The sequence below is a fragment of the Arvicola amphibius genome, chromosome 8 (genome assembly GCF_903992535.2).
Source record: "Arvicola amphibius chromosome 8, mArvAmp1.2, whole genome shotgun sequence".
NCBI lineage: Eukaryota > Metazoa > Chordata > Mammalia > Rodentia > Cricetidae > Arvicola > Arvicola amphibius.
The window spans coordinates 64,019,329-64,046,513 of NC_052054.1; the positions used below are offsets into that span (position 1 = coordinate 64,019,329).

Here is a 27,185-nt window from a genome sequence, read left to right on the forward strand (position 1 = left end):
TATACCTCCATAAGCAGCTCTTGCCACTACTTCCTCTCTCACTATTCAGTTTCCCAATCCACTTCTGACTTTGGCTTAGTCTGCCTTCAATATAGCTCTCCCTCTCTCAGGCTGCCATGGACCTGCTCTTTACCACCACCATACATGCTTGCTATCAGCTTAGATCAGAGCTGGATATAATAGAAACATCAATGTGAAGTAAAAAATGAAACACTCAGTAAGTCTAATAGTAACTCAAGTTTGTGTTTTCATTTCTTTGATTGAGTGGTCCAGTTCCCATCTTATCTTCAAGCCCTGATTGTTTGTCTCCCCCTCCTGTATCTTGGTGGTTAAATTCTCAGCACTCACATGTGCACCAAGATTCACTCTCTGCCCAGTCAGTAACCATACTACAAGATGTACTATTTCAGTTCACATTTCAACAAACAGCAATAATGAGAACACCTTAATGTTAATAAACAATGTTTCCATTAGATGGCTACCTTCTTGTACTGAAATCCCTGAACCATTTATATAATGGTATGGCTAAATACACTGCAACATATTTCTTGGCCTAAGTCTAAAATGTCTGAATCTCACTATTTTTAATATCAATATTCTAATATAGTGCTTCAGAGTTGGAATAAGTACTCTCCCATCTTTTCTCAGTACTTCAAAATGATCTTCAGGCACATTTCTAAGGATTTCTAAGGTATAATATGAGCATGTATACATTGTCTTTTTCACAGGTCATCTGTTTCGTAATTTACTCATATTTGTATGGATCAACTCACACATGAAAATGAAAGTAAGTCTTTACTAAAGCCATTTTCTTGAGATTAATTTCATGATGAATTTTCTGGTTATGTCTACAATATTATGGTTACTGAAAAGCCTTAACAAAAAGTTTAAATTCAATTGTTTTGGGGTGGCTTGTAGACTAGAATTTCTAAGGTAAAAGAGGAAACAAGGATACAATGATGCTCAATATTTGCTCATGGGCATGCACTAGTGTTCGGAGGTTCATTGGAGCATAACTGAATCACAGGGTCTAAGCATTTAGAGGCATGCATAGACACAGCCCAGTTTATAATATGTCTCTGACAGTTTTACAGACATAGTTTCATTTGCCCCTTTGCAGACTGCTCTCTCTTCTCCCTGAAAGCAAAGAAAGCAGCCTCCCCTCTAAGGCTCCATAAGCCTGTATGTTCTGTCTGTGTTGAGCTCCATTAACTAGACCAGGTACTACTATGGCAGTAAGCCTGGAGCAGTGAGCACCAACAATCTTCCCTAGAATAGTTGACTCAAATACTTCCTCATTTTTCTGGTGTACACGCAATTTTGATAAATAGGGTCAGCACATGTTGCATGAGAGTCATTTCCTGGGTAAATGTAAAATACATATGCAACTAACCACCCAAATGGGGACTAACAACAGAAACAAATATGGATGCCACTGAAACTCATGTTGTTAAACCAATGAGTTTAATTGGATTAATTACAGGAATATGGAGGAATGTTGCAAAATATTTGAATACACTATGCAAAGATGTGTTATTATAATTGGTTTAATAAGAAGTTAAATGGCCTATAGTGTGGCAAGGAGAATAGGTGAAACTTCCAGGAAAAGAAAGGAACTGGAGATAAATCTAGGCATATGGAGAAGATGTTAACGAGACTCAGAACAACTTAGAGATACAGAATGAAAGGGAAAAAAAAGCCACATGGTAGCATGTAGACTAAACATATGAAATAATTTAAGGTATAAGAGCTTGTTAGGAAAAAACCTAAGGTATAAGCAGAGGTTCCAAAAGTAGTAAGTCTCTGTGTCATTATTTGTGAGCTTGTGGCTCAAAGAAAAATATGGCTACTGAAGAGCCATTTATAAGGACAAAAGGGACTTAAAGGTAATTACCATCATGAAACTTCAACATAGATTATGAACACTAGACACCGGGAACACGCTGCCCATCTGCAGACGTACCCACAGGTTAAAGGTTGCCCTATCTTCCTGGCTCAATTCGTTTAAGCCTTATCTAAGGAACATGATTGGTGTTTCGGGAGTTAAACACCAATTTTACAGGAGTGAACCCTGTCAAATTCAGGAACTTCTTGAAGCTATTGAGTGGTTTACTTCCTGTCTTAATCAGCTTCCTTTCAGGAAAGAATGCTTTACTGTACAGGAAATACCTACATAACAGCATATTACTCAGGTTTCTCCATTTTGTATTCATTATGAAATATTTGAAGTTAAAAAAGTATGTTATGAAGAATTTTTTCCACACTGTCACATTTTCAGATTTTTCTTCAGTATAAACTTTTTGATATTTACTAAGAGTTGAACATTGCTTAAAGGCTTTCACAAGTTTCTCGTGTTCACAATGATTCACTAGTGAAGACCCTCTAGTAGTACCTAAGGATATAGCTTGGATAAAGCACATGCCACATTACTTACTTTGGCAACTTTTCTCAACAGTATGTATTTTTTTATGTTGTTTTATTAGATGTGAGTGTAAAATAAAGTCTTTGCCACATGCAACACACTGTAAAGTTTCTTACCTCTATGAATTATCTGAGATATGAGTCAGTAGTAAAGGATTTCTCATTTTCACTACATTTGTAAGGTTTCTCTTCTGTATGAACTAATTGATGTACTCTAAGATATGATCCACTGGTAAAATATTTGTCACATTTATTGCATTTGTAAGGTTTCTCTCCTGTATGAATTCACTGATGGGTTCGAAGTCGTCATTTCCATATAAAGCGTTTGCCACATTCATTACAATTGTAGGTTTTTCTCCTGTATGAATTCTTTGGTGTTCTCTAAGTTTGAATTTCAGGCTAAAGCATTTGCCACACTCATTGCATTCATAAGGTTTCTCCCGAGTATGAATTTTCTGATGTTTCTTTAGAAGTTGTTTCTTGACAAAGGATATGCCACATTCACTACATTTGTAAGGTTTCTCACCTCTATGAATTTTCTGATGCAATCTAAGATATGAGCCAGTGGTAAATGATTTCTGACATTCACCACATTTGTAAGGTTTTTCTCCTGTATGAAATTTCCGATGTATTCTCAGATAGGACCCACTGGCAAATGACTTCTCACATTCACTGCACTTGTAAGGTTTCTCACCTGTATGAGTCCTCTGATGCAACTGAAGAGATGAACAACTGGTAAAGGATTTCTTACACTCACTGCATTTGTAAGGATTCTCTTCTGCATGAATTTTCTTATGGCTTTTAAGATCCGAATCAACTGAAAAGCATTTGTCACATTCACTACATTTATAAGGCTTCTCTCCTGTATGAACTGTCAGGTGTCTTCTTAGCTGCTGTTTCTGGATAAAGCCTTTGCCACATTCACTACATTTGTAGGGTCTCTCACCTGTATGAATGTTCTGATGCAATTGAAGAGATGAATTACTGCTAAAGGATTTTTCACATTCACTACATTTATAAGGCCTATTTCCTGTATGATTTGTCTGATGTCTCCTAAGTTGGTGCTTCTGAATAAAGGATTTGTCACATTCACTGCATTTGTAAGGTTTCTCACCTGTATGGATTCTCTTATGCAGTCGAAGAGATGAATTACTGCTAAAGAATTTCTTACATTCACAGCATTCGTAAGGATTCTCTTCTGCATGAATTTTCTGATGGCTTCTAAGATCCGAATCAACTGAAAAGCATTTGTCACATTCACTACATTTATAAGGCTTCTCTCCTGTATGAACTGTCAGGTGTCTTCTTAGCTGTTGTTTCTGTATAAAACCTTTTCCACATTCATTACATTTGTAAGGTCTCTCACCTGTATGAAATTTCTGATGCTGTCGAAGAGATGAACTACTACTAAAGCACTTCTTACACTCACTGCATTTGTAAGGATTCTCTTCTGCATGAATTTTCTGATGGTTTCTAAGATCTGAAGCAACTGAAAAGCATTTGTCACATTCACTACATTTATAAGGCTTCTCTCCTGTATGAACTGTCAGGTGTCTTCTTAGCTGCTGTTTCTGAATAAAGCCTTTGCCACATTCACTACATTTGTAGGGTCTCTCACCTTTATGGATGTTCTGATGCAATTTAAGATATGAACTACTGGTAAAAAATTTGTCACATTCACTACATTTATAAGGTTTCTCACCTGTATGAATGTTCTGATGCAATCGAAGAGATGAACTACTAGTAAAGCATTTGCCACATTCAACACATTTGTATGGCTTCACACCTGTATGAATGTTCTGATGCAATCTAAGGTATGAAGTACGGGCAAAAGCTTTCCCACATTCAGTGCATTTATAAGGCCTCTCTCCAGTATGAATTGTCAGATGTCTCCTAAGATGGTCTTTCTGAGAAAAGGATTTGTCACATTCACTACATTTGTAATTCTTCTCCCCTGTATGAAGTTTCTGATGGGTTTTTAGATGTGTCTGCTGAGTAAAGCATTTGCCACATTCCCTACATTTGTAAGGTTTCTCTCCTGTATGAATTCTTTGATGGGCTTTAAGTTTAGCTTTCTGAATAAATGCTTTATCACACTCAGTACATTTGTAAGGTTTCTCTCTTGTGTGAATCCTCTGATTTGTTTTAACACTTGAGGCAATGGAAAGGGATTTGTCACATTCATTAAATCTGTCAAGTTTCTCTCCACTATGGCTTCTATCATGGTATTCAAGGTGTGACAATATGTAAAAATTACTACACTGCTTACATTCATGAGACTTATCTCCTCTATGAATTTTCTGATGTTTTTCAAGATCTGAGCAGCAAATGAAGCAATTATAATCAGTAAATCTGTAAGTTTCCTCTCCAGTGTGGATTCTGTAATATCTTTTAAACTCTGATGAATTATAAAAGCACTTACTATTTTCAATACAATTGTAGGGTTTGTCTCGATAATGGATGTTGTTATGTACTTTGAGTTGTGGTAAATGCAGAAAGATATTGCTATCTTCTGTACATTTATAAGGTTTCTCTTCTATATGAGAACCTTTATATCTACTGAGAATTGAGTATGTCTTGAAGCATTTTTCACATTTCTGGCATTGCTGTGGTTCCTTTCCACTGTGGATTTCTTTCAGTGTGAATTTATGATTAGAGTCAAAAGAGTTATCATTCTCGGTATTTTTTTGTTCTTCCTTTCCAGCACAGATTTGTTGATTTTGACTGATGTTGGAATAGAAATTTAAGCAGCTTACACAGTCCTCACAGTTGGAGGGTTCTTCTTCTATGTTCTCACTTCTTTGCCTATTCACGTGATGATGGACATTATGCTTTGAGCAAAGGTGAAGGTCCTGATATTCAACACACATGTGATGGTTGTCTGGAAAATTAACACAATTAAGAATTATAGCAATTGATTCATGAATAACAGATTCAATAACGGAAATTCTCTAAGAAAGGTAAACTAACAATTCTTAAAAACAGAGTTTCAAGCAAATGTCCTCTGCATTTAACTACCATTATATGGAAGCTCAAAAGAACCTCCACTCAAATTGCAAGGAAGGCTAATAACCTTTTCACTCTTTTCTAAACCTTCTACAAGGTTTCTAAACTTTGTAGAAAAGAATGAGCAATAATGAACTCTGAGAAAGGAGCTCTCTGAAGGATCACATAAGATTCCCTATGTTCTTGTTGTATGTTTCTGAGACGCAGTTACATCATGTGCCTTCTTTGGTTAGGAACTCACTTTGTAACCCAGGCTAGAATGAAACTCACCTCTTGTTTCTTCCTCCCTATTGCTATGATTAAAACCATGTCAAGACTAAATATAGAGACCACATCTCAAACAAATAAATAAACAAAAACAACAAGTTCATCTCCAAAAATCTTTCTTTAATTTAAAACCTCTCTTTTTAAGGGATCTCCAAGTGGGATGCGTGGATTTCCTTGGGAAGGGAAAATAGAATGAATACTGAGAGTGGAATGGTGGTGGGTGGAAATGCAAAACAGGAGAGATCAGTTTGGAGGGAAGAGAATATGGGGAGAGATAATTGGAATTGTAGGACACTGGTACGTGTGATGTGTATGTGTAACTCTAGTACAGAAGTAGCTCCCAGGATTGTGTGAGGGTGACCCCAGAGAGAACTCCTAGAAAGAAAGGATTCAGAGTTTGAACTAGCCATCCTTTGTAACCGGGTAAGGCTTAAAATGATGGGACTGGGACACCAGATCAGGCACAAAACCTTCCACCTACAATCTATCCCACCTGTAAGATGTACTGGGGTAATGGAGGTGCAGATTTTGTGAGTGGGGCCAACCGATGACTGGTCAAATTTGAGGCCCTCACCATGAAATGAAGTCCATGGATAACCAGTAACCTGAGGCTAGATAGTCAAAAGACCTATGCTGGAAAAAATTCAAATTAATTATTTCTAATGATATTCTTACACACTCATACATTGGCGCCTAGTCCAATTGTCATCAAAGCGGCTACTAGCAGCATCCGACAGGAGCAGATGAAGAACCCACAGCTAATATTACACAGAGTTCAAATTGGAGATCTCCATTAGATTGTCCCCTTGGAGCACAGCGAACTCCAAGGAATAAGAGAATAAGTGGGGGAGTCAGAGAGGTTGAGGACACTAGGAAAACACAGCCTACAGACATCATCTAGGTAGGGCTGATAGGTGCTCACAGAGACTGAAAGGGCAATCATGGAGACTGCACGGGTCTGTTCTAGGTCCTCTACATATGTTACAGCTGTTAGCCTGGTGTTTTTGTGGGACTCCTACTAGTGAGTGGGGGCACCTCTGACTCTTTTGACTGCTTTTGTCCTACTGGACCCTTTAAGGACAGGAACTGTGTCTAGCCTTACTTTCTTTATTTGTTTTTGTTTTCAAGACAGGGTTTCTCTGTGTAGCACTGGCTGTCCTGGAACTCATTCTGTAGACCAGGCTGGACTTGAGCTCAGAAATCTGCCAGCCCCTGCCTTCCGAGTGCTGGGATTAAAGGGGTATGAACTAATGCCCTGCTATGTATAATCTTATTGCATCTAGTTATACTGTGTTGAGATCTCTGGAAGGCTTGCTCCTTTCTGAAAAGAAATGAAAAAAAAATGACTGGATCTGAGGGAGAAGGGAGACTGGGGGAGATGGAAGGAAAAAAAGGAGAGGAAACTGGGACTGGGCTGTATTAAAAACAAACAAACAAACAAAATTCTCCTTTTTTATAACTCAGAAATAGGAGAATAGTTTAATTCAATAGTAAATAAAAAATTACACAGTATACTGTAATATCTGTCCTTGCCCTAAATATTCAATTGTCTTTGAACTTTGAGGTTTTCATTAAAAACAAGAAAGAGGGCTGGAGAGAATCAGCAGTATCTAGCATTCGTTACTCTTCCAGAGAACATAGAAATGTAAAGGATTATATTGAAAACCAGTATTTCCTTTATTTCTGTGTCTCTATACAGTTCAGGGAGTTTACATACATACAAGTAGGTAAATAAAAATGATAAACCAGGAATTCTACAAGAAGAGCATTTTTACCTATAAAGACTAGATTGCTGTAATTCTCCAACATCACATCCACGTACAAAGCCCTCTGAGCAGAGTCCAGGCATTCCCACTCCTCATGGGAGAAGTCCACAGCCACATCCTCAAATGTCAACAGACCCTGTAATGAATAATTAATTAAACATTTACCATGAACTGCTGGACAAAATGCTTTCCTAGGTAAAAGACACCTAAAAAGTTAGAGATATTTTGTGATACAGGTGAGTTATGACTATTAGTCAAACACTAGTTTTCTAAATGTGCTACAGAGATGACTCAGAAGAGCCGGGCGGTAGTGGTGCACGCCTTTAATCCCAGCACTCGGGAGGCAGAGGCAGGCGGATCTCTGAGTTCGAGGCTAGCCTGGTCTACAAGAGCTAGTTCCAGGACAGGCTCTAGAAACTACAGGGAAACCCTGTCTCAAAAAAAAAAAAAAAAAAAGAGATGACTCAGAAGTTAAGAGCACTGGCTGCTCTCCCAGAGGACCATAGTTTGACTCCCAGGACCCAGACGGCCCCTTTCCAGTTCCATACTATCCAATGTTCTCTACTAAATTATAAAGGCAGGAGACACAGACAGCATTCACACATTTATTCAGCCAAATATACAAACGCAATAAGATAAAACTGAAAGTTAATTTTAATAAAAGATACTTTCTACAGTACTCATACTCTATATTGTATTTCATCACTGTGAAAACATGATAGCAAAATAGTACCACAACCATCAAATTTGTAAGTAATATAAGATACACACTTAAAGTCTAGATGCAAGAATGTACCTTTACAAATGCTGCTTTGAAATCAAAGATGTTCACACAGTCATATCTCACAAGAAAAAGTTAGGATGAGCAAAAAAGCTTCTAAATTCTACAACTCTCAATCTTGCTCAAATTGGATGCTGTCTCTTTGCAGTTAGGCCTCATATGACTCTATTCTAACATTCTCAGTTCAGATCCTGAGCCCTCGTTATAAAGTTGCATGCTTTCTAGAACAATGAGGTAGAATATGGAATGCAAAATTCATGGATGAATTAAGTTAAAGATTTTTCTTTAAATAGTAAAGAGTATAACCTCAGTGTATACATCTAACATTCCAAACAACTCATAGAATCAACTATTCTGAAGTTATTTATGAAAATATTTGCAGTCATGAAATAGAAAAATCTGCCATAGACAATGTTAATATTATCCAGATATTTCTAAAAGCAGACACACCCAATACAGATAATAACAATGTTTTACTACAGGATGAGAAAAATATTTACAAATAAACATTGTATGTGACAATACATTAAGATAAAGTAAAAGGTTTTCTGTGTTTGAAATGAAGGTATTAAGTGTGTGGGAATTATTCTAATTATCTATTAGTTTTGACTATATTATTGCTCATGAATTGGGACACTTGACAATTTCAATCTTCAAATTTCAACTCTATTCTTTTCTTCAGCGTTTGAGCTGAACTGTCTAACAGGATTCTGGGTTGCATAGATAAGAATCATTTATGATTTCTCCTTCATTTTCCCTAAAATAGAAGACACAGGGATATAAACTGGCTCTATATTAAGTGTGTACCACAAATGTAAATCTTGGGGGGCTGGAAAGATGACTCAGAAATAAAGGACTTTTGCTATTCATGCAGGAAATAGTATTTCATTCTCTCTACACACAGGGCATCTCAGTACAGTACCTGACTTTAGTACCAAGTGTTAGGGGTCCACAGGCATCGTGTAGGAAAACATGCAGATAAATACTCACATACTTAAAATATTTTTAAAGAATGAGAAGAAAACCTGTCCATTGCAACAATTCTTCAAAGTCTCTACATACTTAATATACTTATACTATAGCTCTAGGAAAAGAAAACACTTGGGGTTGGGGGAACAAACCTTCTTCCTCCAAAAGAGAGAGTGAAATCAGTACAAGGGACATTCATTGACATATAAAAATTGATGGCATATACACAGCACCAAGTCAATGTTCTTTAGAAAATTCTTACTGATATATTGAACATGATGCAATATAGAGGTAGAGACAATATTATTTATACCCTGTCTGAAAAATAAAATAAAAGTAAAAGAGAAAATACTATTTTGTGTACTGAGAACTTTGCACTGCACATTTTTTTTTTATCAAGGGAATGATATGAACAGGATCTCTCTTGAAATGAAAAGATGTCAGGTGTCAACATCCATCATCATTGTGTGACATCAAATGTAAAAGAAAATCTAGTATATTGAAATTTGCATCTCCTCATAAAACATTAGTTTTTAATGGCAAGAATAAGACACACATTCCTTCTACTATCTGTGCTTTATGAGGTGTTGAAATATTTAGTACTAGGATTCATGACAGAGTGTCTCTTTTAATTCTACATTTCCATAAATTGCTTAGTGATGTCAGTCAAAGTTTCTTGTACTTGCATGGCTACTTTCAGAAACCTGGCTTTGGAAAATTGATTAAACCTGACAGGAAATCTATGCTGAACATGAAACCTTACTTCCTCGCTAACATATAAGAATACAAGTTCATCCTGTATAGGAAATGGTCCTCAATATAGTTTTTTGATCATCAATTACAATAGAATCTCTTTCAGTATTATAGGTCTTAACCCTTAAAAAAATATGTCCTCATTGAAATAACCAAGGGAGGCTACAATGGGATAAAAATGTGATACAGAGCTGAAAGATTTAAGGACCTAATCTTGATAATCAGAAAAGAAAATGAAAAAAAGAACACTAGAAAATAAACACTTTAGATAATGTAGTGACTAGAATAGGAATGGCCCCATAGGCTCATAGATTTGAATGCTTTGTCACCAGGGAGCAGAACTATTAGGAGGTGTGGCTTCTTTTGGAGTAGGTGTGGCCTTGTTAGAGGATATATGTCACTGGGGGTAGGCTATAAGGTTTTCAGAAGCTCAAATCTGGTCCTGTCTCCCTTCCTTCTACCTGCTGATCAAATGTAGAACTCTTGGCTTCTTCTCCAGCACCATGTCAGACTGCATAATACTATGCTTTCTGCCATGACAATAAAGGTCTATACCTCTAAACCTGTAAACTAGCCCTAAATTAAATGTTTTCCTTTATAAGAGATGCTGTGGTCATGGTGTCTCCTCACAGTAAGAGAAACCCTAACAGATATGACAATATAATAGGAAAAGAAATAAAGGCTCACATAATTTCAATAATAAAAACAATTTTCAAAGAAATGCAGATATAACACTTACCTGGGGTACATTTGCAGAACAATCATCCATTCTTCCTGTTGGTCTTCTCTCAGTTTCTGTCTCTGGAGCAAACACCAGAACTTTTCTTGACATTTCACACCAACATATCAAAAATACATAGCTAAAATTAACACAATGTTACAGATGATGCCAAAACAGGTAAGACTACCAAACCCCCAAAAGATACTAAAGGACTTCACAACATTCCTACAGAGAGGGGAACATGGAAGGATATACTTTGAGTGTATCATTGCACCCAGAAACATGGGCTCTTAAAATTCAGAGGGAAGTTCACTGGAAGAAACTTTGAAATAACACAGATTCTGCACTCAAGAAGCACTGCAGCTGATAATTGCAGACAAAGTATACATAGAAAACTCAGAGAGAAACTGTGAAGGACAACACAGGAAATAAGACATTTATCATAGAAAATAGCTAAGGAGTAACTACCATGTCCAAAACACAAACACAGTAAATCACTATTTCAATCTGGAGGAAAAATACTGATGATACCTGGTGATGAAATGGACCAATCCTACGCTGATCCCTCATGATTTGCAGGAACTGCTCTATTTGTTTCCCTCACATTGAAATAACAGGCAGCTGCAAATTTCTTATGACCAAATTTAAACAATAGTTGAAAACGAATCCATGTAAATGAAAAACCAAACTCTCTCAGAACCAACCACAGATATTTATCAATTACACTAAAAATTCAAAACGTATTCAATGAGGTAAGCCGAAAGAATGACCACTAAATGAATCTAGAATATTCATGCTTTCATCAACAAAATAAGACAATAAAATGAAAATCAGCTTGCAACTCTAAAATCTATAATATGAAGCACGATTAATAAAAACTCAGAGAGAGAGAGAGAGAAGGAGAGAGAGAGAGGGGGATTCAACCTGAAGATCCAAAAAGCAAAGCAGCCAACCACTGACTCTTACCTTGACCTCAGTCCAAAACAGCACTCCTGCCTCTACGAACATCAGAATGAGACTGTGTCTGAGAGCTGTTTATTCCCAATTTATAATGCTCTCTACTTCTGGGATTAAAGGTGTTCACCACTGGGATTAAAGGCATGCACTGCCCGGTTTCTATGGCAATTAATGAAGCTATTGGGATTAAAGGTACATTACCACTGTCTGGCTGGAAGGCTGACCAGTGTGGCTATCTTACTTCCCTGATCCTCTGGTATGGGAGAATTGTCTGTCGAATATGTTTTAAATAAATGCTGATTGGCCAGGCAGGAAGTTTAGGCGGGTAAACCAGGCAGGAAGTGGGGTGAGAAGAACAGGAGTATTCTGGGAAGGAGGAAGCCCATTCCTCTGACTCCTGCCCAGACCACCGAAGAAGCAAGATGTGACCTGCCCCACTGAGAAAGGTACCGAGCCATGTGGCTAACATAGATAAGAACAATGGGTTACTATAAGCTACAAGAGCTAATAAGAAGCCTGAGCTAATGGGCCAATCAGTTTATAATCTTATGGAGACCTCTGTGCAATTTTCTTTGGGGCTTGCTGGCTGTGGGGCAGTACAGAAACCCCAAGAAGTCGGCCCTCATGTTACAGAACGGCACCCACGTGGATAACTGTATCCACATGATGGAGGAGAGTTATCTGTCTATGTTACTTTCATTGGTTAATTAATAAAGAAAACTGCCTTGGCCCTTTAAGAGAACAGAAAATTAGGTAGACGGAGTAGACAGAACAGAATGCTGGGTAGCAGGGTTGGGGAGACGCTTCAGGCAGTCGCCATAGTGAGTCTCCATGCTTCTCCTCTCCGAGATGGACGCAGGTTAAGATCTCTCCTGGTAAGCCACACCTTGTGGTGCTACACAGATTACTAAATATGGGTTAAAGGAAGATGTGAGAATTAGCCAATAAGAGGCTGAAACTATGGGCCAGGCAGTGTTTTAAAAGAATACAGTTTCCGTGTAATTATTTTGGGTAAAGCTAGCCGGGTGGCGGGACACAGCCCGCCGCTCCTTCTACATCCACAGAAAGCCTGAGAAAGCTTGGGAAAAAATAGAGTAAAGCATGGCTTCTTGGTAGCAGCAATTTCTCAGGGCTGTTTTGCTTGCTAGAGGCAAGCAAGCGCTCTCATTTAAGAGAGGCTTCCTAACTCAGCTTTAGCTGTAAAACCTTACAGCTCCTTTAAAAGGTCTTGCCATGAAACACTTAAATGGTGTTGATGAAAAGTTGAATGCATGCTTTTTAGTTTTCAGCCGTAGCAGGAAAAAAGCCGCTTTGTTTTAAAATGCCAGCTTTCTGGGCTGTCCTGCCAGGGCAAACTCAGTGACTCTTTCAGGCAGGCAGTCCAACTACGGAGCATTTGAGTGTTGTTTGTGGACACTGTTGCAGCTTGCTTGGTGGCAAGGACCTTGAAACGCTAGAATTGTGGCAATAAACGTGGCTACAGCCGGTACCTCAGCCATGAGGCTGAAGTCTCAGAAAGCTAAGAAATGGGCTGGATCTAGCCATCAAAACCACAGCTTTAATCCTCTCCACACTGCTTAGCAAACTAAAGACTCATGTAGTCAGAAAAAGAGAGATATACAGCAAAGAGAGATTCAAAGACAAAGAAAACCTCTAAATGGTTTACAGTATGTTAAAAATATATGCAGGCTTAAGGTTAAGTTCTTAAAGTAAAAAAGAAAGAGAGAGTAGTTGGGTGTGATGGTATACACCTTTAATCCCAACATTTGGGAGGCAGAGGTAGATTGACCTTTGTGACTTCAAGGGGCAGAGGTAGATTGACCTCTGTGACTTCAAGGTGGTGTAGCACACACCTTTAATCCCAGCACTGGGTAGGCGGAGACAGACGGATCTCTGTGAGTTCAAGGACAGCCTGGTCTACAGAGGGAGTTCCAGGACAAAGATACACAGAGAACCTGTCTCAAAAATCCAAAAAGTAAAAATAAAAGAAATAGAAGTTAAAATAAAGCCACGTAAAGATGAAAAATACACAGAGAATCTTGATACTGTATGTTATTATGCTCTTTGAATTGTTTAAATGCTGAGGAAGGAGTAACAGCTGCTAAAAGATATTTGCTTATAAATGCTGCTGAATTAATCCAAGATAGGTATTTTGAAAATACCTTGACTTCAAAATTGAAGTCAAAAGGTATGTTACTTTGGAGAAGAGGTTTTGCTTTTGTTGCCACAGGAAATAAGAGACTGTGGATTCATTCTGAGTTAAGAAAAATCAGGTTTGATCAAGGAAGACCACCTGAGAAATCTCCGATAGGAACAGATGGCCTGGATGCCTAAGTTCTACATCTAGAACAGATTCAAGATGCTGCCTGAGATGACCAAGACTCACAGGATACTCCAGTCAGGACTTGACCATAATTCTAAATTTTCTTTAGGTCCCCATAAGATTATCAGCACCCCCAACCAGCTGGAAGTAGCCTGGAATACTACACCCACATTCCCAAAAAATGTACTATGGATATTTTCCTTTGTTTTTTTTTTTTTTTTTTTTTTTTTTTTTTAAAAAAAAAAAAAAAGAGGGGGAAGTAGTGTGGGAGAATTGTCTGTATTCTGTCAGTCATGTTTTAAATAAACGCTGATTGGCCAGGCAGAAAGTATAGGCAGGTCAACCAGACGGGAAGTAGAGGCGGGGCTAGAACAAAAGTATTCTGGGAAGAAGGAAGCTCTCTCTCTACAGTTCTGCCCAGATGACCGAAGAAGCAAGATGTGATCTGCCCCACTGAGAAAGCTACCGAGCCATGTAGCTAATATAGATAAGAACAATGGGTTAATATAAGTTACAAGAGCTAATAAGAAGCCTGCGCTAATGGGCCTATCAGTTTATAATTAATGCAGACTCTCTGTGTGATTTTCTTTGAGGACTTTCCGGCTGTAGGAACTGGGCAGGACAGAAACCCCAACAAGCCACCCCTCATGTTACAATCCCCAAGCAAGCTTTATTTATTAAAATACAATTGAAATGCCACTACAATAATATGACAGAATAGGTGATAAATTGTCAGTTTTGACAAAGGAAATAAAAATATTTCAACAGTTTTACTAATCTTACCCAGAAGATACCAGAGGACACATGGAGAACTCATATTTTTAAACTAACAAAAGGGGAAGAACCTGAGAGCAATAATAAAAACAGGATGTGTCCTCCCTATAGGTGGTTCCATGAGAACATAAGTGAAATTCAAAACAGCAACATGAAATTGGACAGCAATATAGCAATGATGGTGAAATGCAACAGGAAAAAGAACTTCCAGAGAATAGCACCACATAGGGTCAACTTTCCACAGAGAAGAATATGCACAAGCTTTAGGGACCTTAGGCTCAACTGCAAACCTTGTGATTTGTTTCTCAATGCATTCACAGATTAACCACATGAAAGAGACTGGAGGCTGTGGCTTACACCACAATTAACACTCAGGTACTAATCCAAGTTTCCTGATGCAGATGCTGACTCCTGTTGGGCCATCATAAACCATTTAGAGAAGAAATGTATCCTCTTTCCACAGCACATCTTACTGACAGGTGTGCAGATTTTAGAGCATTGGAATCCCATAGTAGAAATTAATGATACAGACTCAAAGAAGAATACAAGGAGTCAATGCAGACACTGCAGTTAAAAAATAAAAGCAAAAAAACCCACATATACAAAACATTTTTATACATTTTCTGAATAGGAAAATGAATCTCCATGTAATATAATTGAAAAGGAGACAATGCAATGTATGTCAATGACGCCAGTGCTACCTTATGGAGTGTTGTGGAGAGTCATATGCAAATAAATCAGAATAGAAAAAGAAAAGGATGTGTTCTTTTTTAGAAACAAGGAAAGAAATCAGCCTTCTGTATTATGAAACAAGAACAGGTATTAAGCAAATGTTGTGCTTGACACAGTAAGTGTTTCCTCTAACAGTGTCTGTGGACGGAACAGATTCAGCACAGAATCTTCTAATTCCTATAGAAAAAACTCTACTAATCCTCCACAGAGAATACTGCAAGAAACATAAAGAAAAGGAATGCAAGAAAGTCATCACACAAAACTGCTTTATTTTGATACACAAAGCAAGCAGATGACAAGAAAAAATATGAGCATAGGAAAAAAAAACTCAGACCACTTTTCAGGATATTGTCTCTGATAAATGTGGAAATGGAATGCAATGATTTCATGCAAGAAATGCAGGACTGTTTCAACAGCCACAAAACAATCCATTCAAGGAACAAAATACATAGATTCAGTGAGAGAAGATATATGATCATGTCAATAGATCAATCAAAGATCTGTGGGAAAATTTGACATTTGTTCAGTATAAAACTAAAGATATGAGGAGAAAAGTAACAGCTCAGTATAATGAATACAAAAGAAAAAACCTAAACCTGACATTACACAGAATGAGGACAGATACCATCATTCTGCTCTAATCATAAAAAGGAACAAGGATGTCCACTCCTTCCACACTAACTCAACACAGTGCATCCAATTTCACCCAGAGCAAGGAAAGAAAATTTTCAATGCTTCAAATGAAGACACTGAGAAGGGCAAGTTGTCCCAAGTTACAAGAAATGTAATTCTGAAATTCCAAATCTTTCATGTTCCAAAAGAAACCTCAGATCTAAAAACAGTCCCAGGAAGCCATATAAAATCCACAATCAGTATTGCTTGGTTTTCTATATTCCAACAGAAGATGCTGAGAAATCAGCAAACAACTTATAGTGTCTAAAGATGTCTTGAAATCCTGGTTTAACTGATGATTATCTTGCATATTACCATAGAACCTTCATCTGGTGATGGATAGAGATAGAGACAGAGACCCACACTGGAGCACTGGACTGAGCTCCCAAGGTCCTAATGAGGAGCCGAAGGAGGGAGAACATGAGCAAGGAAGTCAGGACCACAAGGGGTGCGTTCACCCACTGAGACGGTGGGACAGATCTAATGGGAGATCACCAAGGCCAGTTGGAATGGGACTGTTGGAGCATGTGATCAAACTGGACTCTTTGAATGTGGCTGACGGTGGAGGCTAACTGAGAAGCCAAGGACAATGTTGCTGGGCTTTGATTCTACTGCATTGACGGGCTCTGTGGGAGCCTTGTCAGTTTGGATGCTCACCTTCCTGGACCTGGGGGTAGTTGGGAGGACCTTGGAAATCCCATAGTGGGGGGATCCCTGACTGCTCTTTGGCCTGGAGAGGGAGGGAGTGGGGGTGTGGGTGGAGAAGAGGGGAAGGAAGTGGGAGGAGGGGAGGAGATGGAAATTTTTAATAAAAAATAAATAAATATAAAAAAGAAACCCTGGTGTAGCATTCACAAACCACTAAATGCATTCTGCAGATTGCTGGGAGAGATGATCAGAGTCTACAGAAAATGACACTGTGTACTGCAAAGTCAACCAGCCAGGCATATTATGCCATTAGTATAAAACAACCAAGACTATTTGTAGGTAACAGAAAGCTTTCTTGTGTGATCTAAGGCCAGTTTTACAATGGAAATATACAGATTGTTATGAATACTGGCCAAAAGACAAGGAATGGAAAGGTTACAGGCCGTAGGAGAGAATCTACGCCTGACATTTTGCAACTTTAATGGTTCTGCTCATATCAGCCTGGTGCTGCTTTCAGACTCAATCAAGGAATGTCATTTGCAACAGAAAACATTTATTCAGATACTCATGAATGCATATCCAGAGATGGAAAACCCCTTTTACCACATCCAAATCTCAGGAACCATTACAGGTGGTGTGGAGACTATTAAATCTGGAGGATGGGTGGTGGCGCACACCTGTAATCCCAGCACTTGGGAGGCAGAGGCAGGTGGATAGCACTGAGTTTGTGGCCAACCTGGTCTACAAAACGAGTTCCAGGAGAGTTGGGGTTGTTACACAGAGAAACCCTGTCTCGAACAAACCCCCCCCCCAGAAAAAAACAGTCTGGAAGATGGGGTGTGAACTGGTACTGTCATATCACATGGCAGTTGGAATTATGAACACATGGAGAGCCAGACTACCTGTGTAAAACCTCACCCAAAACATACATGAGATAAGAGGGGGAAGAATGTGAAGGAAATGTTGATAACCATGGATAGGATAAAAAATAATAAGAGGGTAATGGTGCAAGCTCTTGGGGTGGGAGTTGGGAGAAAAAGGGGAGAGCCAGGTACAAAGGCCATTCTGTTTAAAATTCAAGTGAGAAAACACAGAGTTAGAAAGCATTGATGATTCTAAATTCCAGGATCATTGTAATAGCCACAATAGGTAGCACAAATAATAAAAAGCCAGAGACAGATATTAGGGTTCAAGATGAAGATCAGAAAAACAAAGCAGCCAAGGCACTAGAGAGCTCTTATCTCTACCAAGGCTCAGACAAAAAAAAGGGGTGATCCTGCAACGCTCCCCACCAACCTCAGACTCCACATACTCCAGTGACTTCCTCTCTCTTCCCCTTTATAGTCCTCTCTCCACCAAGCCATATCACTCTTGTCGCCACCTCCCTAGTACTGGCATTAAAGACGTGAGCTATGACTGCCTGGCTTCTAGAGGATTAATTTTACCCTCTGATCTTCAGGCAAGCTTATTTATTAAAACACAAATGAACTATCACTATAACAATCACAAAAACAAGCAAGCAAACAAACAACAAGAAAAGATACTGCAAACCCTCAACCAGGATATTTTTCTGTATTAGTCTAACAACCATAATATCAATGAAAACATCAGGAAAAGCGCCAGTTGATATCATCAAAAATTCACCAACAACTGTAAGATAAGTACAACAGAATTCTGAGAGCCAGGAATGATTATGATGTTGTTGTGAATTTACAATATTTAACATCCCTTGCATGGGGAATTCATGGTCAGCGTCAGGATGGTAAGGAAATGTGGGCATGGCAGTACATGAATTTTAAAGATAAAAATCAGGACATTTTCACTTGGTGCTTCACTTAGTGACATTTGCCTGTGACATTCAGCTTGAGTACTACTGTCACCTCTCTCAGAAAGAACATAAAAAATTCCTGCTCGCCGGGCGGTGGTGGCGCACGCCTTTAATCCCAGCACTCGGGAGGCAGAGGCAGGTGGATCTCTGTGAGTTCGAGGCCAGCCTGGTCTACAAGAGCTAGTTCCAGGACAGGCTCTAAAAAAGCTGCAGAGAAACCCTGTCTCGAAAAAAACCAAAAAAAAAAAAAAAAAATTCCTGCTCAAGTCACAGATGCTGTGCTTCAAATTCACCAATGTTTAATATGGAAGGAGAATGTGTCCCATGATTTAATTCTGTCCATGACTTCAACTTTAAAAGTATATTTTTCTACTTCATGGAGAATAGACAAGAAGCCATAGTGGGGGACGATAAAAAACAAATGATTTTTACATGCTTCCAACATGAAGTTCCCTGTCCAAGGCTTCAACTTAAAAACCTGTGAGCTGCTATTTCCTCAAAAACAGACATGCCTCTGAACAGATATATTTTTGCACCTCAGTGACTTCTATTCAAAGGGTGCTGAGCATGTGACCCAAGCAATAAATGGGATGGTCAAGAATATCAGAGATCTTGGACACCTATAGGTCACTAGCACTTGTTTGAGCATGAACTGTATACAGTACACAAATCTCAAGCTGGTTATGTCTGGTGTTCAGAAAGAAAGAAGAGCACAGTAGGGGCTGGAGAGATGGCTCAGAGATTAAGAGCACTGGCTGCTTTTGCAGAGGTGCTGAGTTCGATTCCCAGCACCCACATGGTGGCTCACAAGCATTTGTAATGAGATCTGGTGCCCTCTTCTAACCTGCAGACATACACACAGCAGGAGCACGGTATACAAAATAAATAAATAAATTTTAAGAAGGAAAAGAGCACAGTAGTCTAGACTAATTTGCCCTAGGACAGTCCCTTAAAAGCTGCCTCATCTCCCATATCTATTATGCTATTCTCAAATCTAAAAACTGTGACAATGGACATCTACTTTTAATTATCTTCCCCTACACTTTAGTAAAATCACAGGCTTGGAAAATGCAATTTTATGAATATTTATCCATATTCTGAAGTCAGGAGATAACAGAATGATAGATATATTAGGAACCATGGAAGAAAACTGTCAACCATAGTGTTACACTCAGAAAAAAAAATAACTGTTATAATTGATGGAAAATAAAAATACATTTGAAAGTAGAAACATTAACACAGGGCTTTCAATTAATAACCTCATTCATTAGATGACACTAGGAAAATTATGCATAAAAGAATCAGACATGAATTAACCAAGGGGACACAGGAAAAAATAAAATTCATGTGAGGAATAAAAGAGAAGACTAGAAAGAAATCTACCATGTACAACATGGGAAAGCACTTATAGCGTAATTGGAGAAAAATACAACCAATAATCTACAGGCTCCAATGCCAGTAAATCCTTATAAACCAAAGACAGCTGGGCGATGGTAATACACTCCTTTAATCCCAGCACTTGGGAGGCAGAGACAGGCAGATAACTGAGTTTGAGGGCCAGTCTGGTCTACAGAGTGAGTGCCAGGACAGCCAAGATTACACAGAGAATCCCTGTCTGGACAAACGCAAAAAACATACAAACAAAAATACCCCAAAGGCATAAAATCTTAGTATGAACAGAATTTCCTCCACCAATCTTCATCATGACTTCATGAAAAAAAAAATCCCTATTAGAAGCCAAAATAAATAATAAAAAAAAACCTAAGCACAACAAAGAGTATATGAGTCAGTTTAGGTTTATGATCCAGCAAGAAAATATTGCTCCTGACACAGTAACCAGACATCAGTTCATATTCTCCCCAGCTGTTTCTTTTTTCTTTTTCTTTTTTTTTTTTTTTTGGTTTTTCGAGACAGGGTTTCTCTGCAGCTTTTTTAGAGCCTGTCCTGGAACTAGCTCTTGTAGACCAGGTTGGCCTCAAACTCACAGAGATCCGCCTGACTCTGCCTCCCGAGTGCTGGGATTAAAGGCGTGCGTCACCACCGCCCGGCTTCCCCAGCTGTTTCTAACATAGAGTTTTAATTTAGCTAAAAAGAAATGGAGGGAATATTACAGAAGAGGAAGCAAAAGTTGGTAAGAGTTGAAAGATGAGGAGGTAACTTATGAAAAAATCTTGCCATAAGACATGGCAATTGGAATTAAGAACACAATGGCTAAGATATCTAGCCCAAACTTGTCCAAAATCATACATGAAATATAAGGGGGATGAATGGGGAAAAATGTGGCCAACCAAGGACAGGACATAGGATGATGAAGTAACAGTGAGTGAATAAATTGATGCAATTATTAGATATTAATATTCATTGATTATGAAAAAACTTATACAAATAGAACTCAAGGGGCGCTATCAATGCTTAGTTGGAGGCAAAACTTTTTTTTAATCATCTATATAACCAAGCAGTTAGAAAGGCTTCATATGAACTGTTATTGCTTCTCTTTATTTAATAAATTAAATTTAATTAATTTAATTAAAACTCAACAAAAAATAGTAATTTTTTAAAAAAGGAAAAAAATTAATCAAGGAGAAGAGAGATCTCTGAAGTGGAATTGTTCACTGAAATGATGACATTGGAAGGTGAAAACCTTGCATACGCATGATATAACACATTATTATGAAAATTAGAGTGTTAAGTGATTCATATGGTTAACTCAAAATCCATTAACAATCAATCTCAACATAATAAACTTCAAATATACATTAAAGAGAATCCTACAAATTTACATGGAGGCACTAAGACCCTGTGAGTGCAGAGCAAGCCCAGAAACATAAAGCAGAGCTTGATTCGTGCCAACTCCGCCATGATTTCTGATGACAGTGAAAAGCCACACAAACAACAGCACCATGGCTGTGGCAGAAGAGAAGACACCCAAATCTATAAGAGCAGCAGATGAAGAACAAGCCCAAAAAGCTGTGACCATCTGAGTTTCACCAAAACACCTAAAAGGTATGTTACAGAATAGGCAGCCTCATCAAATAATGGTATCAGGAAAAATAAATATCCACATATGAAAGAATGAAACTGAGACCAATTCAATGAATTGTGAAATTTGGAGAGTCACACAGTGGGGAATGCATTAATATATAGACATAGTGATCTAAATGAGATAACAAATTATCGGAACACAAGAGCAAGAACTGACAAACAAGATTGCATGCAATTAAGAACTTGCACACAATTGGCAATAACTAAAATTATGAAGAAATATCTTCTTCATATACATCTACAGTATGTATATATTTCTTAGCAAACTTTTCATAGTATGAAGCAAAAATATCCAGAATTTATTAGACATTAAAAAGGGGGAAAATCACAAAGCAAATAAATAATATTGTAATCAATAATAAGCAAATGAACTGAACACATCATGCTCAAAAGCAGTTAAAACAGCCAAAATGTACATAGTACATGCTCCACACATTTAGTTACAAAAAATAAAAAGCTCATCTAATGTTACAGTGAAATCTCCTCTGTCTAATTAGTGTTCACGCTCAAGGTCCTCGACAATAACACACACTGAAGACAATGAAGAAGGAAGAACACGAGACACAGTGTCAGTGGGACTCTAACTCGCTGAAGCTATCAGGAAAGTATGCATGCAGCTTCTTGAACAACCAAACAAGAAAAAGGAAAACATAAAGAAGATGTTAATCAAGTTTATTAAGGAATTGCATATGCTGCAGAATATTAACAATAAAAAAGGAACACAGAAAAGAGACATAAAACACAGACAAAAACTAACAAAATAGTTTCTATTTCCTTTCAGTGACTTCTTGAAATGTATGAAGATAATGTTCCCTAAACCAAATATTATAAAGTAGTATACAGATTCAAAAAAGTACACTATAATATCAAAATATATACTTTCAATAAAAGTATTTATTTCAAAAGTGGTAAGAATAAAAAATATATTTTTTAAAACTAGCTGTGAAGAGCATTGCTCATAATTATGGTAAGAGAAAAAGCCAAATCCATCAACACACAAAACAAAGAATATTAACTAACGTTCAAATGGTTCATTTGCCAGAAAGCTATGGGAGCAATATAAATGCATTTCACACAATAGCTTCCAAACACATGAAGCAATAATGACAGACATGTAGGAATAAAATAGAAAGTGATGCAGGGAAGCGTTAACATCCACCGTTGAGAAAGATGATCATGAACAGCACAGAAAACCCATACCGACAAAGAGACTTGCAGACAATCATTCATATAAGAGCAGAAAACGCCCAGTCTTCTCAAACTTAAAACAGAGTGTTCCAGTCATGGAACACTTATGTCAAAGCAAGTCAGCATGGTCTGGTTGTACAAGCATTCAGAGGCTGGGGCAGGAGGATCTTTGAGTTCAAGGCAAGCCTGGTCTACAGAGTTCCAGAAGAGCCAGGAAATAAACACCGAGGATGTGTCTCAAAAACCAAAACAAAAATCAAACAAAACAAAAAACAAACTTAAAACCAATGTTTTAAAAAGTATCTCCTCCAAAAACCCAGAATGCTGAAATCAACAGAACACAGAAAAGAGAATACATAATGAATACTGAAGAAAAAATTGATATTTATTTAATATATATTAAGTGTTATGTGTTTAACATAAGTTATTTGGTATATATCTAATATATAAACATAAATGTATAATATTTAATATCTGACTCTATTTTAAATATGCATTAATATAATATATAATATATGTGAATACTGACTCACAGCTAGCAGGTTCTCAAACAAGGGAAGAAATATAAAAGGATGTTTGTAGGATTCTGGATACCAAAATCCTACAAGTTATTCCTTAAATAGAGATATCTTCCTAAAATTTATAAAACAAGAAATAACAAAGAATTTAAAAATTATGAGATAATGTTCAAACCCAAAGGTGAATTAAAAATTATTAAAATTACAGCAATACAAAACACTGAGAGCTTACATGAAGAGAGAAGACAGAGGATATCAATGGGAAGACAATGTTGATGGAGTTTAATACTCTATTCAGATATTAAACAAATCTTATCAAAGTCCTGCTTGTATTAAATTAGGAAATGGAGAAATAAACCATGATAGATAAACTGCAGGAACTACAAAATGCTCCAAATCCTAAGAGCAGATAAAACCCAAAAGGTATCAATTGTTCTAACTAAATATTATATTAAAATTATAATAAAGAAAATATTTAATATTGACAAGAAGACACAATTGGTGACATGAATGGAGGGACAGAATGAAAAACTAAATTAAATTATATTTGCCTCTGAATATTAATTCTTAAATACAGAGTCTTTGAATATCTACAATAGGAATATTCTAAGATTATTCTGAGTGGAATTCTCTAGAATCATTTTGAATGAAATAGAATCTGGTGAAACCAACTGAATGCCCTGTTGCTACAGTCACTTGAGCCCTTCCCTACTCCTTCCTCAGTCCCTCTAACATTCCTGGATCCTTTGCTACTGTCTCTTCTCCACATCCAGGGCTCTTTGTTCTGATTCACAGGTGAGCAGGACTGACTGACAATATGAGACTGCACAGGAGAAAGAGATTCTTCAGAAAACACCTGGAACTTTACATGAACAAAAATAATTGATGACAGACTCAACGCAAATCCAATCAAAATCCCAGCAAAATTCTTCAAAGACCTCGAAAGAACAGTACTCAACTTCATATGGAAAAGCAAAAATCCCAGGATAGCCAAAACAATTCTGTACAATAAAAACTTCTGGAGGCATCACGATCCTGACTTCAAAATCTACTACAGAGCTAGAGTACTGAAAGCAGCCTGGTATTGGCATAAAAACAGACAGGAGGACCAATGGAACTGAATAGAAGACCCGGATATCAATCCACACATCTTCGAACAGATTTTGGACAAAGAAGCAAAAAATATCAAATGGAAAAAAAAAAGCATATTTAACAAGTGGTGCTGGCATAACTTGATATTAATATGTAGAAGAATGAAAATAGACCCATATCTATCACCATGCACAAAACTCAAGTCCAAATTGATCAAAGACCTCAACATAAAGCCAGACACACTGAACTTTATAGAAGAGAAAGTGGGAAGTATACTTGAACACATTGGCACAGGGAAAGACTTCCTAAATAGAACCCCAGCAGCACAGACACTGAGAGAAACAATTAATAAATGGGACCTCCTGAAACTGAAAAGCTTCTGTAAAGCAAAGGACATGGTCAACAAGAGAAAATGATAGCCTACAGAATGGGAAAAGATCTTCACTAACCCCACATCAGACAGAGGTCTGATCTCCAAAATACACAAAGAACTCAAATACACCAAAAGATCACATAATCCAATAAAAAAATGGAGTACGGACCTAAACAGAGCACTCTCAACAGAGGAATCTAAAATGGCTGAGAGACACTTAAGGAAATGTTCAACATCCTTAGTCATCAGAGAAATGCAAATCAAAACAACTCTGAGATTCCATCTTACACCTGTAAGAATGGCCAAGATCAAAAACACTGATGACATCTTATGCTGGAGAGGTTGTGGGGGAACAGAAAGACTTCTGCATTGCTGGTGGGAATGCAAGCTGGTACAGCCCCTTTGGATGTCAGTGTGGCGATTTCTCAGAAAATCAGGAAACAACCTTCCTCAAGACCCAGTAATACCACTTCTGGGTATATTGACCAAAGGATGGTCAATCATGCCACAAGGACATGTGCTCAACTATGTTCACAGCAGCTTTGTTTGTCATAGCGAGAACCTGGAAACAACCTAAATGCCCCTAGACTGAAGAATGGATAAGGAAAATGTGGTACATTTACACACACAATGGAGTACTACACAGCAGAAAAAAATGACAGCTTGAATTTTGCAGGAAAATGGATGGAGCTAGAAAACATTACTTTGAGTGAGGTAACCCAGACTCAGAAAAACAATTATCACATGTACTCACTCATAGGTGGTTTTTAAACATCAAGCAAAGAAAGCCAGCCTACAAACCACAATCCCAGAGAACTCAGACAACAATGAGGACACTAAGAGAGACTTATATAGATCTAATCTACATGGGAAGTAGAAAGTAGAAAAAGACAAGATCTCCTGATTAAGTTGGGAACATGGGAACCTTGAGGGAGGACTGAAGTGGGGGAGGGGTGAGGAAAGGAGGGGCTCAATAAATATCAATAAAAAATAATTGATGTGTAACACATGCCAAAGAAGAGAAATTCTGTCTCTCACAAGCACACACATACACGTCTCTTTTCCTCTGAGCATTTCACTTTACTCTCTGAGGTGTGAGACTCATTCACACACAGCTCTCACACACACAGAGTAGTTTGCCCAGCAAGGGAGACTGCAAGAAAACTATTCTCACCCTCAGAATCCACACTGCTGCAATTCTACAACAAGAGATCTCAGCTAAAAAGCCATGTGAACAGGGTCTAGGCATTCCCATTTCTGCAAAAAGCCCACAGTCACAGCACTAAATGCCAAGAAACCCTGAAATAAAATACAATAGTTTGGTCACGTGTGCATGTGCAGAGTGCTTTTCTTTTCTTTTCTTTTTCAGAGTGCTTTTCTTTAGCCAAGGTTACATTTTTTTTCTGATACAGGTGAGTGATAATAATTATTCAAAAGATGCTTTCTAAAATTTTGTCTCATAAGTATGCTTAAATATAAAACACTGTGGCCTGACATACTCTGACAGCATGCATACTGCCTGGACCACGCACTTGCCTGGACCTAGGATGTAGCATGAGAACACAACATATAATGACACATTTCTGAATGCAGTATTTACATCTAGACGGCATATATCTCGAAAGAATGATGGGCAGTAAAAACTTTACTCAGCAAATGTTAATGTTTTCAGCCATAACTGGAGGCCTCGATAAAGTGTATTTTCTGATACAATCAAATCTGCACTGGTTCCTCATGTGATCAACACCGACAAAGCTCGGTGGGAATGCCAACTCCTCAGGGCAGAAGTCTACTCTCCTGAATAGGCAAATGGGAAAACGGGAGATAAATGCACTGATGAATTTAAATTACAGGAGCTTTGGAATTGTCGCAATAGCAAGGGGAACCTTGTTTGCAAACAGCAGGCAATAACACTACCAGATTACTGTATGAATTATTTTAGAACAAAACTCTGGGAACAGTAAAGGTGGGAAAAACCATGATAAAACATCAGTTTATAGGCTCCCAAAAGTACAGACAATGAAACGATATCCACAACAGAATTTTGAAAGCTGTGTCCTTCTGAGCAGCCTCAGCGAGCACAACCCTGGGCCCTTCCCTCTTGGGTCCCAGCCCCGCAGCTCCTCTGACCTGGGAGGTTCCAGGGCCCCCGGCTGCGGTTCCCGTCACCGCACTGCTGACTGCTGACTTTCCCAGGACGCCTCGCGGCGACCGCGACTCCGGGGAGTTTTCGGTCCCCTAACACCCGGCAGTGTCTTCCCTACCCAGTCTAGACAACCGTGGTCCCGAGTCCAACATGGAATGGTGGAATTTCCTGTTCTTCAGCCTGGTTCCTTGGTACGGCTCCTGCTGGC

General features: G+C 38.1%; 1 protein-coding gene across 5 annotated transcripts; it reads right to left on the reverse strand.

Moving 5' to 3' along the window:
• Window positions 1–1,445: 1,445 nt before the first annotated feature.
• On the reverse strand, window positions 1,446–27,185 carry LOC119820300 (zinc finger protein 665-like). 5 transcript variants are annotated; one of them, XM_038338455.1, is made up of 4 exons: window positions 27,096–27,185; window positions 10,703–10,787; window positions 7,470–7,596; window positions 1,446–5,302 (listed from the first exon to the last, which is right to left on the reverse strand). In XM_038338455.1, exons 2-4 carry the CDS (start codon window positions 10,730–10,732, stop codon window positions 2,622–2,624), a joined length of 2,838 nt encoding a protein of 945 aa, XP_038194383.1. In that variant the 5' UTR covers window positions 10,733–10,787; window positions 27,096–27,185; the 3' UTR covers window positions 1,446–2,621. The 5 variants fall into 5 exon arrangements, with proteins under 5 accessions (XP_038194383.1, XP_038194384.1, XP_038194382.1 ...); XM_038338456.1 differs by having other exon boundaries at window positions 10,703–10,764; window positions 26,962–27,169; XM_038338454.1 differs by having other exon boundaries at window positions 26,962–27,169.